This window comes from Nanorana parkeri, unplaced genomic scaffold, assembly GCF_000935625.1.
Source record: "Nanorana parkeri isolate BGI_ZX_2015 unplaced genomic scaffold, ASM93562v1 scaffold863, whole genome shotgun sequence".
NCBI lineage: Eukaryota > Metazoa > Chordata > Amphibia > Anura > Dicroglossidae > Nanorana > Nanorana parkeri.
Genome location: NW_017307131.1, coordinates 274,735 through 290,274, shown reverse-complemented (window position 1 = coordinate 290,274; position 15,540 = coordinate 274,735). Strand labels below are relative to the sequence as shown.

General features: G+C 47.3%; 1 protein-coding gene across 3 annotated transcripts in view; it reads right to left on the bottom strand.

Moving 5' to 3' along the window:
* Nucleotides 1–15,321, bottom strand: part of DUSP4 (dual specificity phosphatase 4) — a 33,482-nt gene extending 18,161 nt beyond the window's left edge. The window contains exons 1-2 of one of the 3 annotated variants that reach the window (XM_018565579.1): nt 15,318–15,321; nt 315–834 (exon numbers count right to left, since the gene is read on the bottom strand). In XM_018565579.1, coding sequence (XP_018421081.1) covers nt 315–801 — 487 coding nt within the window. In that variant the 5' untranslated portion in view covers nt 802–834; nt 15,318–15,321. Of the gene's footprint in view, nt 1–314; nt 836–15,317 lie in introns of those variants that run through there. The other 2 variants (XM_018565580.1, XM_018565578.1) reach the window with 2 other exon arrangements.
* Between the last annotated feature and the right edge of the window lie 219 nt (nt 15,322–15,540).

Sequence of the window (15,540 nt, the reverse complement as noted above, 5' to 3'; positions counted from 1 at the left end):
CTCTACACATCTATGAGCGGTTAGTAAATATATGAAAACAATGAACAGATGCAGAGCCTTCAGTTGTGCCAATTATCTGGGAACTTACGCTACAGCGATGCTATTGTTCTGCGACCACCCCCACCCCCCCAAAAAAGATGGCTACCATATGAAGGCGCTGTCATCTTGAATCCCCCAAGTTGATCCCCTCTGGTCCAATACAGGTGTATATGTAGCATCTACTCTTATTTTTCTCATGCATTCACCATATGGGGTTTGAAGAGGAAATACTCAGCCATTGCCACCATCACATCCACACTCATGAATTATTTTACCTTTGAGCAGACAGATGTCAGTCATGTCGCTGTCCTTGCGCAGAGCCTGCACCACCAGGGACACCGTGCTGTCCTCCCGCAGGCACTCGGCTCTGGGGCTCCTCTCATCATAAACGATAATGGCGGAATAGAGACCGGAGCGCAGTCGGGTCAGCACCTCCTCCTCATCTTTGCTCCCTGCCGGTAGGATCTGCTCCAGGGTCACCGAGCCCTTGGCTCTTCTCCGGACGATGGTGTTGCAGCGCACGTTCACCGATCCCTGGATGAAGCCAGCGCTGTGAGCCAAGAAAGGTCTACAGTCCAGAAGCAGGCAAGTGCCTCCGACCCCCACACCGCCGCTGCTGCTGATGTTAGCGTTATTCGTGCCCGGGCTGGAATGGTGCTTGAGGCTGCTGTCGTTACCGTTCCTGTTGGGTACGCCGTCTCTTTTCAGCAGCCTTTTCAGTACGCTGCAATCCATCTCCCTCAGCTCATCCATGATCAGCATAATAGTAGGTAGCGATGGCGGGGACAAAGATGCCTCGGTGTACCGCCGGAGATGATAGCAGGCAGCTCACTCCTGTGCTCTTCTCACTGACGTGTTGTCTGCAGCCAGCTCGGATGAGTGACACGGATCTGGTGCACGTTGTCTTACTCTCCGCCCCATAGTTGTGACGGGGAGGACGGAATGCGGCATCCCCGGCCCCCCTACAGACGTGTGCGATCTTCGGTGCTCACTATCCTTCGGCCTCTCTGTGTGCCTATAATGGATGCTGGGGGCACTGCAACTCACACTGACACCACTGTCACAGCCTGTCACAATGCCTTCCACTGACACCACTGGTGGGGCACAATGCCTTCCACTGACACCACTGGTGGGGCACAAAACCTTCTACTGACACGAATGATGGGTCTCAATGCCTTCCACTGACACCAATGATTGGGCTCAATGCCTTCCCAATGACATTGCTGATGGGGCTCAGTGCCTTCCATGCAAAACAAATGGCAAACGCACTCATCAATTCGTTACCAGCTTTACAGCAAGGTGCACACGGAAGGGCTTCAAACAGTAAAACAGCAAAAGGTTTTTTGGCACACTCACCAGCCAGCATGCAAAAAAAACCTGTCTAACCACTAAGGTTAAAAGCAGAGATACACGTCTTCTGCAGAAAATGTGAAAGCCGCACAGCCACGTCAAGGCACCTCCATATAGTGCGGTCCTAACTCTAAACTATGAGAGTCTCCATCTTGTACCTTTAAGGGAGGTTGGGCTTCCTCCTGACAAACCTGCACCCACTTAAATCTTTTGCCACATGTGCTCCAAGATGGAGACTCTCATAGTTTAGAGTTAGGACCTCACTATCTAGGAGGTGCCTTGACGTGGCTGTGCGGCTTTCACATTTTCTGCAGAAGACGTGTATCTAAACCTCCGCTTTTAACCTTAGTGGTTAGACAGGTTTTTTTGCATGCTGGCTGGTGAGTGTGCCTGGAAACCTTCTGCTATTTTTCAGTGCCTTCCATGGACACCACTGGTGGAGCACAATGCTTTCCATTGACACTACTAGTGGAGCACAATGCTTTCCAATAACACCACTGGTGGGGCTCAATGCCTTCCACTGACACCAATGATTGGGCTCAATGTCTTCCACTGGCACCATAACTCCTTTTGTCACCAATGATGGGGTCCACTGTCTTTCTCTGACAACACTGTTCATAGATCAAGCGTGTGCAGTTGCGCCAATGTGCTATGCTTGCTTGGAACTATTATTATTATTATTATACAGGATTTATATAGCTGTAGTGTTTGGAGCAATGTTTTGTGGGAGAAAATGAACATAAATTGCTTCTTCCTGTTTTGTGCTCCCACACTGCAGTAGGAGTTGTAAAGTGAAAGGTAGAATGTTTTACAGAATAAAAAAACAAACATATTTGGAACAGCATTTTGTGAAGTAGTATTACAGTCGAACTGAAGCTCAAACGGTTTTTTTTGTTGTTTTAGTTTTGGATGGAGTGAGTGAGAGCCATAACCCCTGTCAGCTTTTTTATGCCATCTGTATCTGTGACCAACTGGGGAAATTTCCCTTCACTTCCTGTCCAATAGCCACAACAGGAAGGGAGAGGAAATCCCTCCAAAGTGAGGGAAATCCTTAGCAGTCAGCAGGGTCACCAGAACTAGTGTCCCCACTGCAAGATTTCCCTGCAAGATTTTCCCACTGCAATCTATTCCTGTTCTGGTGACAACCCAAAATTGAAATTGATGCCCAAACACTTACAGTCATCATGTTTCCAAACAGTTGGCTCCAACTCTCTCTTAACTCCCCTTTCCTGAACTTCCTGTCCAGTACAAGATCACAAGGGGCAGATCAGTCTCCCAGCAGCTGTCCATCTACTTGCTTGGGGAAGGGAGGAAGGGCAGCGACTTGCCTTGCCAAGCCTGTGCGTTTGTGCAGACTAGGAATGAGCTCAGGTCCGAACCTGAGCTCCTCCAAACTCCGACATTACATGAGACTCCCAACCAATCAGCTGCAGGTCGGGCCGTTCCCCCGCCCCGCAGCTGACCACAAACAAAGGTGGATGGATGCTTGTGCTGATGCTATTTACCTTATATGGCCACATATTAGGTCAATTACATCACTGCATCTCGCCCCTTTGCTTACGTTCAGCTGCAGACGGGAATTCCTCGGTCACAGCTGATTGGGTGGCAGCAGTTCTGTGTTCAGGGTGGCTCCTTCCATGTTTGGAGGAGCTCAGGTTCAGACCCAGTTTTCCTTAGTGAAAACACACAGAGCTAACTAGCACACAGAAGTTTGGCTCCATAGGACCCTGGAAGGGAACGGAGTCACCCTAAAACATATATCAGGACCAGTGCTTAGGGGACCAGCTGATTCTGCAGGAAACAAAAACTTTTAAACATCAAGGAGCAGCCAACATCCATTGTAAGTGATTTCATCAGCATTTTGTATAGCTTAAAATCCTTTTGACTTTAGTATAACTTGAATAAAAGATATGCGTGAATCATGCATAGGGAAAATGCACAACAATACTATATAGTATATAATTGTAAACAAGCTTCCTGTGCCCACTGCTTTCATATCAGCCTGTGTATACAAGTAATAGTTCACCTGTATTCAATGGAAAGCGCAGCTGGCTTACAACGCGCCACCTAGAGGCCAGCAAGAGGAGTACAGGCAATCGCACGTCTGCCGGGATGCAGGGATGCCATAGAAGGCTCTCAGCTTTGTTGCTTTCTGTGTGTGTGTATTGTGGGGAGAGAGCTAAAGAAAGAGACGGAATAGGAAGAATGGGGGAGGGGAGAGTGGTTTACCCTTCACCCTCTCCACATCCTGTATTTCCTTACAGCGTAAACCTTGCTGCTGTCTGCTTTATTACACACAGCGGAGCTCTATGGGTTATTGCCGGCAGACAGTGGTGTTGGCACAATGAAGAGGGCACAGGTGTGCGCATATCGCAATTCTCTGTCGTCTGGGCCTGCTTTGTTTATCGCTCAGTCTGTAGTGTTATTTGTTTTTACAGACGTCAGGGAGAAGTGTGTGTCAAGGCCGTGCCTTTGTCCCGTCCATTGAATTCATGTCTTATGTGACCCTCCCTTCACAATGGCTCGTGTAGCCGTTTTAGTGAATGAAGGCGCTGGAACTGTGACGTCACGGGCAGAGCGGCCCGGTGTCTATGTATTGGAGAGCTCCCATTCATAAGAGCGGAGGGGGCGGGGACATCTGTGAATGGAGGACGAGGCTCTGCAGTAGCTTCCTGCTGTCACACGTATACTCCATCTCCCATTCACAGAATAGGAAACAAAGACACCGAAGGAGAGGCCACACAGGCTCATTGTGAACTCCACGTTCCCTTAGCGATAGTCAGGCTATCAAATTTCTTCTTCTGTCAGGAAACCGTCATTGATTGAATCCGGCACCACGTGAAGGCTAATTCCACCGTAATAATAAATGCTCCCACACTGATGAAAGGAACACATGTGCTTTTATTCGTTAATTGTTTGAACTGGAGCCTGCAAAGCATTGCAACCGAGATCGGTGAAACTGAGTCCAATGCTCTGGCACCTGCAGAGTCTTCCCCCAGCCCCAGGTCTATACCGAGCTATGGGCCTACCCTGATTGTTTTGTAGCTGGAAGCTCAAAGCTATTAAAAAAATGCACAACAACCGAAATCCTATGCGTTTAAATTGCGCCCGTCCAGGCGCCTGTAGCTCAAAAAGGTACATGAGCTACCTTTGAAGCATTTTTGGCCACTGAGCCAGCTGTCAGTCAAGCAGCTGGGCGGATCCCGGCACAATTGTCGGGATCCGCTTCAGCTGCGGCATCTCAGTATACCGCGAGCTACAGCTCGCGGTATATTGAGCCTAGGGTGATGGGAGGACGCTAGTTTGTGTCCTCCCGTTACCCTAAGGAGAACTATGGGGAAAAGCCTTAACCCCAAGGTTCTCCTTTAAGGCCAGGGCCCGCCTTAGGCGCCCTGTGCAAGAAAGCTCTACAGCGCCCCTCAGTGGCCACACCAATTTCTCCAATATCCGCACCATTCAAAGACTCACATTTTGTTAAGCCTAAAATAAACATATTAAAAAGTATGATAAAAATAAAACTTTTATTCAAAGGTATTAAACTTGTAGGCACAATATAAGTATTCTTATTAAATAAAACAATAGTAGGCAAACAAGTGATAAACTATAAATGTCAAACTAAAATAGAGTCTATAAAAGTAAAGTGTCAGGTTGTCATGCCGACCCTTTCTTCAAGTAAGTGCATCTAGAAAAGTAAAAATAAAAAAACAGAACACAAAACCTAGACTACATGTTAAATTAATGAATTACTATTTGCCCGAATATACGAAAAATATTTCAGGCACATAGTAATTTGTTTGAGAATGTGTGGTGGCCATGTTGGCCACTGGCGCGTTCTGCGAATGTGTGCCACCATCTTAGAGGAGGGGAGCATGATGTCACACACCGATGTAGGCGCCGCCATCTTGGTGTATAATTATTTATACACCAAGACGGCAGCACCCAACACGTGCGGTGTTATATGACGTCATGCACCCTGCCTCCAGAACACGCCAATGGCTGAATCCAAAATGGCATAAAAATGTATTTTGTTTGATGAAACAAATGAAAACGTTTTTAGTTTTCGTTCATTTCATCTTAAATACATTTTTAGTCGTTGCACATGTCTAATAATATGTGTATGTGCGGGGTAATTTTCACTTTTTTAAAATAATTTTTTACATTTTTTATTTATTTTATTTATTTTTTGACTGTTCAGGGGGCTTTGGGGAAATATTAGAGGTCTAAACAGACCCCTGAATTTTCCCTTTTTAAAATAGACAAGAAACTGAGGACACAGAGTCCTCAATTTCTTTTTCTGCAGCCCCAGCACTCAATGAATGGGAAGCACTCAGTACAGAGGCTTCTCATTCATTCAGATCCTGATGATAGTAAAATATTTTACCACACAGAGGATCAGTAAATATCACTGATATTTACTGATCCTCTGCTCGGCTACGCACACAGCCGCTGTCATCTTGAAACTGACAGGATGAAAGCGGCTGCTCTCTTCCCCGCTCGGCCATTCTGAAAGCTGCGGCTTCCCTCCACCCTGCTCGGCCGTCCTGTCAGCAGGCAGCACTCCCTCCTGCGTGAGCGCTGTCATGTCGGATGGCCATCGGTGAGGAGGAGAGAAGCTGCCCGAGGATGAGCTGTGTTGGCCGCCTTGTTGCCATGGCGCCCTGTGGGGCTGCACAACTCGAACACCCCAAAGGCCGGCCCTGACTAAGGCGTATCTACAAAAAATTGCACCCCTTGCAAACTGCCCAGCTCCTGGCAACCAGTGACTTCACTGGTTGCCAGGAGCTGGTTGAGACAGCGGCCAGAGCATCCCAGGTTGCTAAGAGCTGGGGCGGGGAGATGTGTAAGGGCCATATGCATCTCTTGCCCCGTTCTTAGCAACCTGGGATGCTCTGGCTAGCTCTTAGCAAACAGAGTGGGCGAGGAGATGTGTATGGCCCTTACACATCTCCCCGCTCAGCCCTTAGCATCCAGGGATGCTCCAGCTGGTATCACCCCCAGCTCCTGGCAACCAGTGACATGACTGGTTGCCAGGAGCTGGGCGGGACACCGACCAAAGAGTCCCTGGTTGCTAAGAGCCGGGTGGAAAGATGTGTATGGGAGATGTGTCACCAGTCCACAGAAAGGATGTCCTTATGCTGGAGAGAGTCCAGAGAAAGGCAACTAAAGTAATGAAGGGGCTGGAGGACCTAAGCAATGAGACAAGGCTACTAAATTTAAACTTGTTCACGCTGGAAGTGAGGAGACTAAGATGGGACATGATTCTGATGTACAAAATGTTTAGTGGTGATGACAACATCAGCAATAAACGTTTTACTGTAAACTCCCTAACAAGGACTAGAGGCCACCACCTAAAACTGGTGGAGAAAAGATTTAACCACAAGGGACGTAGGGGATTCTTTTCAGTTAGAGCTATTAAAATCTGGAACTCGCTGCCACAAGCACTGGTATCAGCAGAGAGTATTGAATCATTCAAAAAGCATTTAGATACCTTCCCAAGCGACCATAACATACAGGGGTACAGGTACTCCTAAAAACTAGACCACACAGGGATTCATATACACACACACATGCACAATCACACACATACACACAAAGGCAATTGCCCCCCCACCAGATAGATCTGCTCCCTGCTTCCCCCACCTGCGGTAGTAGTGACAGGAGTACATCCCCGCAGAGCCGCCGGGACATACAGCTGTCAAGCTGTCACAGAGTTAGCTGCGGTTCAATGTAAGGAACCAGAACACTACAAGTACGAGGCCCTTTTTTTACACTCAACTGCAGTAAATTCTGTGACAGCTGTATGTCCCGGCCACTGTTTGGGGATCATAGGCATCGCCCCCCACACCCGCGGATCCCCCTGAAAGGCGTCCGCCGCTGCTAAAGACTAGCAGTACAGGCTCCACGGCAGCCTGTATGTTTCTCCGCCCACCTCTGCTGCTATTGGCTAGGAGGGAGAGTGCAGCTCCGTCATTGGCTGCCTGGGTATTAACAGCAGAGCGGGAAGGGAGCTGCAGGGAAGGCTGCTTGGGGCTTCACATAGAGGAGACATCGATGCCCCCCCACCACCCGGAGAGGAAGAAGAGGGCATGAGCACAGAGCACATCAGCACTGTAATTCCCTTTTCTATCTTACACCTCTGACCTCCGCACTGCGTCACCTTACTGACCTCCGCACTGCGTCACCTTACTGACTTCAGCACTGCGTCACCTTACTGACTTCAGCACTGCGTCACCTTACTGACTTCCGCACTGCGTCACCTTACTGACTTCCGCACTGCGTCACCTTACTGACCTCCGTACTGTGTCACCTTACTGGCCTCCGCGCTCTGCGTCACCTTACTGGCCTCTGCGCTCTGCGTCACCATACTGACCTCCGCGCTGCCTCACCTTACTGATCTCCACGCTGCGTCACCTTACTGATCTCCACGCTGCCTCACCTTACTGACCTCTGTGCTCTGCATCACCTTACTGACCTCCGCGCTCTGCGTCACATTACTGGCCTCCGCGCTCTGTGTCACATTACTGGCCTCCGCGCTCTGTGTCACATTACTGGCCTCCGCGCTCTGCGTCAGCTTACTGGCCTCCGCGCTCTGCGTCACCTTACTGGCCTCCGCGTTCTGCGTCACCTTACTGGCCTTTGCGCTCTGCGTCACCTTACTGGCCTGCGCTGGCTTCCTAGGCAATCAAGAAGCCAGGCAGCGTGTAATGACACGCTGCACGGCTTCCTGATTCCCCAGGAAGCCGGCTCCATGCTACCGGGAGTTTCGGTATCAGTACTCAGTATCTGAAACACTCAGAAAAACAATGCTTAATAATGATATTGCTAGTTACAGCCTGCATTATATCATAGTTCCACTGTAATACACAACATTCTTTGTACAGGCTAGGTTAGGGTTTGTAGCCAAATATTATCTCATAATGACAGGAAACAGAAAATGAGGAACCGTTTCTGTCATTTGCATATTTTATTCTTATCTTTCTGCATGCAGTGTAAATGATGACAGTCGGTTAAATTAGTTTGCATGTTATTTTGATGATTTAAAAAAAAAAAAACACACACACACTAGTCATTGTCCAGAAACAGAGCTTACATATTAATCATGAATTATACGTCTCATGGTAAACAGTTTTAGGTAGGATTGTCACTCATGCAAAATGAAACATTAACACTACGATGTGTTTAGTGGCTTTATTACATCCGTATTTCCAATTTGCTCATCTGTTTGGTTTCACAGTACCGTAATAGGTAGACAGTGAGGTTAAATTGTATGAAATGACAGTTTATGATGAAAAATGAAATTTTGCTCTTTAGGTAGTACGCTCTACATTCATAATAACCATGAATCATTTTTTCCACATGGTGACCCGACTGGCTATGTGTAACTTTGTCTCAGTGGTGACTGCATGAATTATACATCTGGTACTAAACACTAATAGGACTATGAATGTGCCCAGATTTATTTAGTTACATTTTAACAGCCAACTGTTAAGACAAGGAACGCTTTGGCACCACAATGCCTACGAAGTACTCTGGTCAGGAGTTTGTAACATGCAACATAGCGTACAGGGTGCAGCAGTTAGATGTACAGTATGTAATGTACAACATGGTGTGTTGCTCTGTCCAGAGAGGTTGCAGTCTTAAGGTGCTTGGTTGTTAAAGAAGAACTATGGGGTAAGTGTTTTTCCCCATAGTTCTCCTAAGGGTCATGGGAGGACACAAACTAGCATCCTCCCGTCACCCAAAGATCAGTATATCGCGAGCTACAGCTCGCGGTATACTGAGACCGCTGCAGCCGGGACGGATCACAACGTTACTGTCGAGATCCACCCAGCTGCGTGATTGACATTTTGCTCTGCCTATCTAGAGGCAGAGCCAGCTGTATCCGCCCCTCCCCCGTCCGTTCCGTCAGTCAGCGCTGGAGGATCAGAGCGGGGAGAAGGGCAATCCCGTGAGGGAGCCGTGAGTGACAGTCACGGCTCTCTGCAGGGACATGATCGGGAAGTGAGCGAGCGACGGTATGTGTTCGCTCACTTCCAGATCTATTGAGCCGACGTGTGACAGTTTCATTGTCACACGTCGGCTCGATCTATGAGGATGAGTGAATTTTCACTCACCTCATAGTTCTCCTTTAAAGTGGGAATGCTGAACTTTAGTAAGTTATTTATTATTAGTTATTCTGAGCCTCAATTAGTGGGTATAAACAACTGAAGAGCTTTAAAAGTAAATAGTAGGCAAAGCTAGCACCAGCCACTTACTAGAGGAGGGAGTATTTTTACTTGGACAGGTGGGCACTCTTATCATGGCAGAAATAATACAAATTGCTATTTATAGGACACTGCCCAGCCTGGTCATGTGATTTATAAATTATGCTAGTTTCCAAGAAGAATAAATGACTAGCGCAAACACAATTATAATAGTAATAGCCACTGGAATTTATAGCTGTAGACAATTCAGACAGCTTGGTCACATACAGCACATGGTTAAGAAAGAAAAAAAGAGATGCATGAGGGAACACGGGCATGCAAGGAAGAAAGTTAGAAAACTGAAGTTGTGGCAGCTGACTATAATGTGACAAAGAAATGGGCAGTCTTTAAATAACTGTGTGGGAAACTGAAACAGTGCCCAACCCATGTATCCTTCAAACTCAAACAGATCTTTTTGCGCATGACATTAACATCTAAGCCCCTTTCACACAGGGCCCACCTGTCAGTTTTTCAAGAAGACCCGATCGGATGCCCAATACTAGTCTGTGGGCAGCCGGGTCCAAGCAGATGGACATCTGTTTACACTCAGTTACCCCCGACTCCGGCCAGGTCTGGAAAAACGAACGGATCAGAGATCCGTTTCGCCAGACCTGATTGTTTCAAATTGGAGGCAATCTGATGCAAACAGACACAGGTCCGTATACATCTGACTCTCCATAGACTGACATGGGGTCCAGCAGTTTTCGTTCTTTCCTCCATCTTGAGATGGACACATTCCATTAGGGGACCAAGAGCTGTCATGGAATGTAATCAAAGGGGCGGAGGAAGTCCCATGACGTCATTACTTGCTCTGCCCCTTTGTTTACATTCAGAAACAGAGCTGTCACTTGCGGTGAGAGTTCGTTGGGTTTGGATGTGGCATCAGGCATTTTTTCTTTTGTTTAATCGGCATAGTGATTGACGAGGATCTACATCAAAGGGCAATGTGATTGACAATGGATTTACATTTTGGGACTTTTGTTTTAATAAAGGATTTGTCAAAAACGGTGTGCTGTGTTTATTTACTAATAAAGGACTTTACAAACCAGTGTGGTGTGTTTATTTACTATTTTACTGTGTAAACTACCCGTTACTCATCCACAAGGGGGGTGGCATCTATAAAAGGGGGCACCCAGATTCAGATAAGCCCCCCTGCCCGCAGACCCCCCCAATCATCGGGTCTCCCCTTATCAAACCACCCTCCCCATGTTGAGGGCATGTGGCCTGGTATGGGGCAGGGGGGCGCACGATCGCCCCCCCCCCTTTCCTGCTCTGCCAGGCTGCTGCTGCTCGGATCAAGGGTCTGGTTGAAGACACTTTTTTGTTTTTGGCGTCGGGGTCCCCCCTAAAATTCCTACTAGACCTAAAAGGTCTGGTATGAATTCTGAGGGGGACCTCATGCTTTTTTTTTTTTCTTTTTGGATTGTCTAACACCTTTCAGTTAATTTCCACAAATTTGGATGCATCCTAATTTTCGTAACATTCAGATTCGTTCGAATTTGTTATTTTTTGCATTCAGAAATGCGGATGCGTCCGAATTTATGAAAACACTTTGTAACGGGTCCCGGCGGGGAAGTGTCACTCCGACCGTCCCCTCTGCTGTAGTGGCCTCTCTGCGTTCTGCGGTGGAACGCGGAAGCCACTCGACTTCCTGATTGCGAGGCGAGCGGCTTGCGTTCCACTGTGGAACACGGAAGCCGCTCGTTCCGGCCGACGGCTCCTCCTGCTTCCTGGGGGTATTTAAAGGCTCAGCTGAGGCAACATGGCGTTCCACAATTGGGTTCAGAAGCGCCTGTTGCCTCCTGAAGCCTAGGACCATCTCCCCTGGATTGTCAGAGCCGGAACCTTCCTCTCGAGTACAGGAATCACTGCATCCCTCACATTGTGCAAACCGTATTGCTCCAGTTGGAGTCCTAAGCCTTAATATTTTGAAGCAACCTCGCTAAAGTGATATAGACTGTCTAGAGGATTACTATCAGCTGTCTGTGGGGATTTTCACATTGCTCAATCCCTGTCAATACGGGGTCATTGTTCCTCACTGCTTATCCGTATTCAAGTTTCCTTACTATATAGAGACTGTAAGCTATGACGCAATAGCCCACACCTCTCAACCCTTTCTATTTTTTGTTCTAAGGCTGTGATGCAAGAATCTCTAACTCCCCGATAAAGATTGGGAGCGACGCCTGAGATTCACGCCTGAGAAGCCTTCAACTACTACCTACGTTAGCTTATACCCTCCGCAGTTGAGATCCTATCCGTTTCAATCAGAGCAGGCGTGACACACTTTCACCAAACATTCATTAACAAACAATATAACACTTTCCATATTTCCACCACTGTTCATTCCGCCTACTAATAATAAACAGTAGACCCATCAGCTGTGCACTCTCCTCTAACTGGCTTCTTTTGTAGATCTCTGACCAATACTTTGCCACCTGATATTCTATTTCTGATCCTCCAATAGAACACCAATAGGCAGGAGAAAGGAATGTACTGACATTTCCCAGTGGAGCATTGTTTTTTGAACTTGGAACTTTTGATGCTGTAAAGCAGGGGTTTCAAACTCAATTCACTCAGGGGCCACTTGACAAATTGTTTTCTCCCATGCAGGCCGCTTGCCAAATTTCATACTTCAAAATAAAATGTAACTATATTCTGTATGGTACTACGGACACTAATATACTCACAATACGGCCCCATTCATATCTGTAAGTTTAGGTGCGACTAGGGATTTCTGCATCAGGAACTTGCGTTTTCCTCCAGCAGGAATCCCTAATCTGGCATTTACAAGCGGCAACTGTCACCCATTCAAGTTAATGATCAGGTGACAGCCGCTGCATGTAAATGCCAGCACACCGCATATAATGTGTGATATGATTACATGCAGTTAGAAAACACTCTTCCTGGATGCACATTCGATGCGTCCAGGGATAGTGATTGATTTTCCTGGGGCAGTGGCCTGATGAAGTCAGTCTGCCAAATCTCTGCAGGCCTCTTGCCCCTCTGGATTGTCCTGTGGAGTAGTCTTGCAATAGCTATTGACGCACTTCTCAACACACTGTACAGCTACCTATTACAGTGTTTATTATGTGCATGGTTATGGGCAATCATTTCTGCTGCACCCATTCAAACTGTATGTTTCCGTCTTCCCCAAATGTTCTGATTACTTGTAAACACAGTTGGAAAAGTTCATCAAGACAGGATCAATTGCCACAACTACAGCCACCTTTGTGATCTCATCTGCCACTCTGTTATAGTTCTCAAAGTCTGAAACATGGGAACAACTGTGTACACAAGCCCTTCTTTTGCGGTGCAGGAGTTGCCTTATTTTCAGATGTAGTCAAATACTTCCTTGCCTCCCCACACCACTTTTCCATGAATCTTCTTGTCATTGTACCTTCATGTGGACATCCAACAAGTTGTAAGTCTTTTAAAGACCATCCAGCTCTCAGTGTTAATAGTGACATGGGAAAAATAATCATTACTACAGCACTCAACTCTGCATACTGACTGGATCCTTCAATTCTGGTCTCCTGCAGGACTGTGTCAGTACTTGGGTTGTAGGATGCTGCTGTCCACTAACGAAGGGACTGTGGCTGAACCTTCAGTGAACTACATTGACTCATTGTCCTCTTCTGACAGAGACTCAAATGGTGAGGCCTTTTAAATGGGGGAATAGCTGCAGCAAAAGGATTTATTCTTCTGGCTGGATGCTGGTAAAAGTCACAAGGCTTGCCAGTTAATTTGAAATGTTTCTGATATTCCCAGCTGCATAACCCCTTGGTCCTGAAGTTACAACTTCAATTTCATCAGTGTCTTGTTCTGGACTACAGTTACCCTAGTTGTCAATCCAGCATTTCTCACCCATCCTGCTATTGGCAATGCAGTACAGATGGTGACAGGGCCTTTCCTATAATGGTGCCTACATGCTTAAGTGCTACTTAGACCTCAAACAGGTACTTCTCCAGAGTGTATCTTTTCTGTGCCCCTATCAATTGCTTGGACCAAAATCCAAAGAGTATTGCTTGCTTTCTTTTCTTTTTATTTGGATATGCTACTATCCTGCTTCACTATATCCAGCATAAATGGTACCCCTGGCCTCATGGGTCCCAGTGACTGGTGCTGCAAGAAGGCTAATTTAGTAAAAAGGTAGGTGGTCTGCTTTTTGGAGCATCACGAGAACTCAGTCATTTCCTGGTTACATTGTATATGGGCCTAAGGATCAATGCAAGAAGTGGGATGAATGATCTGCAGAATCCCACAATTCCAATACATTTTTTTGCTTCCTTTTTGGTAATAGTGGGAGATAGTCCCGGGATAGCTTGCACAACTGTCTCTGGAATTTTCCTCTGTTTACAGCCCATATTCCATTCTCCATGTTCTGTATCAGAAGATGTAGTGCTTCAGTTACATCATCTTTGGTTCCACAGATCATGATGTCATGGATGTAGTGAAACACAGTGACTTTCAAATTCAGGGTGCGTAAATCTCAGCCTATGAGGCTATTCATTTGTGACATATCATTGGCGAATGTAGGTACCCTTGAGGAAGCATCAAGAAAGTGTATGGGCAGCCATCCCACACAAAGGCAAACTGGTCCTGTCACTCCAAGTCTTTTTGGCTTTAAAAGAAAACATTACCCAGGTCTATCACAGCATCATATTCTCCTGCCTCATTTGCAATCTTCTCAATGATGGAGACAGGGGCGTAACTAGAAATCACAGGGCCTCATAGCAAAATTTTGTATGGGGCCCCGTGATTGCTAGTTATGTCCCTTGCAGAGCCCACCATAGAATATCTATAGTGTGCTCTGCAAGGTCTCAGTTGGGCTGCACGCCTCTTACGTGTCAGCGTTGTCCACCTCCGTGGTCGCCGGGCCCCCGCCTCCTCTTCCATCCCCGGGCTCCGCCTCCTTCTATTGACGGGCCCCGCCTCCTCTTACATCACTGGCCCCACCTGCTCGTAGATCGCTGGCCAGTGATGTGAGAGGAGGCGGGGTTGCTGTTAGGTGGGCCCGGCCTCCTTCTTTACTGCAAATGGCGGTGTAACCGGCCTATTCTGCAGCATCTGCTGTCTGTCACTGACACAGCTCCACTGCGGCTGTGAGGGGGAACGTTCTCCCTCACAGCTGCTGCTGAGCTATGTCAGTGAGAGCCAGCACCCCAAGACGCCATAGCGACCCAGGCGGCCCATACGGCATCAGAGGGATGCCCTGGCCGGGCCCCCCTGTGCCCGGGCCCCATAGCGGCCGCCTGGGTCGCTATGGTGATTGTTACGCCACTGGATGGAGATCATATCAGGCAAAGCTAACTTCAATGGAGGTGCCACTCTGTTTAGGCCTCTGTAATCCGCGGTCGTTCTACATGTCCCATCAGGTTACTTTACTGGGCATATCGGAGCAGAGAAAGGGCTTACATCAGGTCTAAGGTTCTGTACTCTCAACAGTTTTACAATAGTTTCCCCAATTCCCCTCCTGGCAGTCTGTACACTTAACACAGAATGTAGACTGGTTAATTTCACATGACCTCTAACCACAGCCTTACTAGATATGTTTTATGAGCATACTTGAATGTGGATTTACCCCATTAAGTCTGGATTGACTGACCTTGAAGTACATGCATTCCAATAATATTTTCAGATAACTCCTTTTCTGTTACCAATAGCCGGTTTCACCTGTGTCCTGACTGCCGGTGTGGTCTTCCCTCCCAAAACTTCTACATAAATCACTTTTCCTTTGTGATGGCAGGGGTTTCCTTGTAAAAGCCTGACTTCAGCTCCAATGTCCTCTAAAGCCATCACGTGTAGGAGAAGCTGATTTCTCCTGCCATTCAGTGACAAATGCATATGGGCTTCTGTCTTCTGCTGTCCCTGCCCTCACTGCTGTCACTGGTGACTTGCCTTCCTTTCA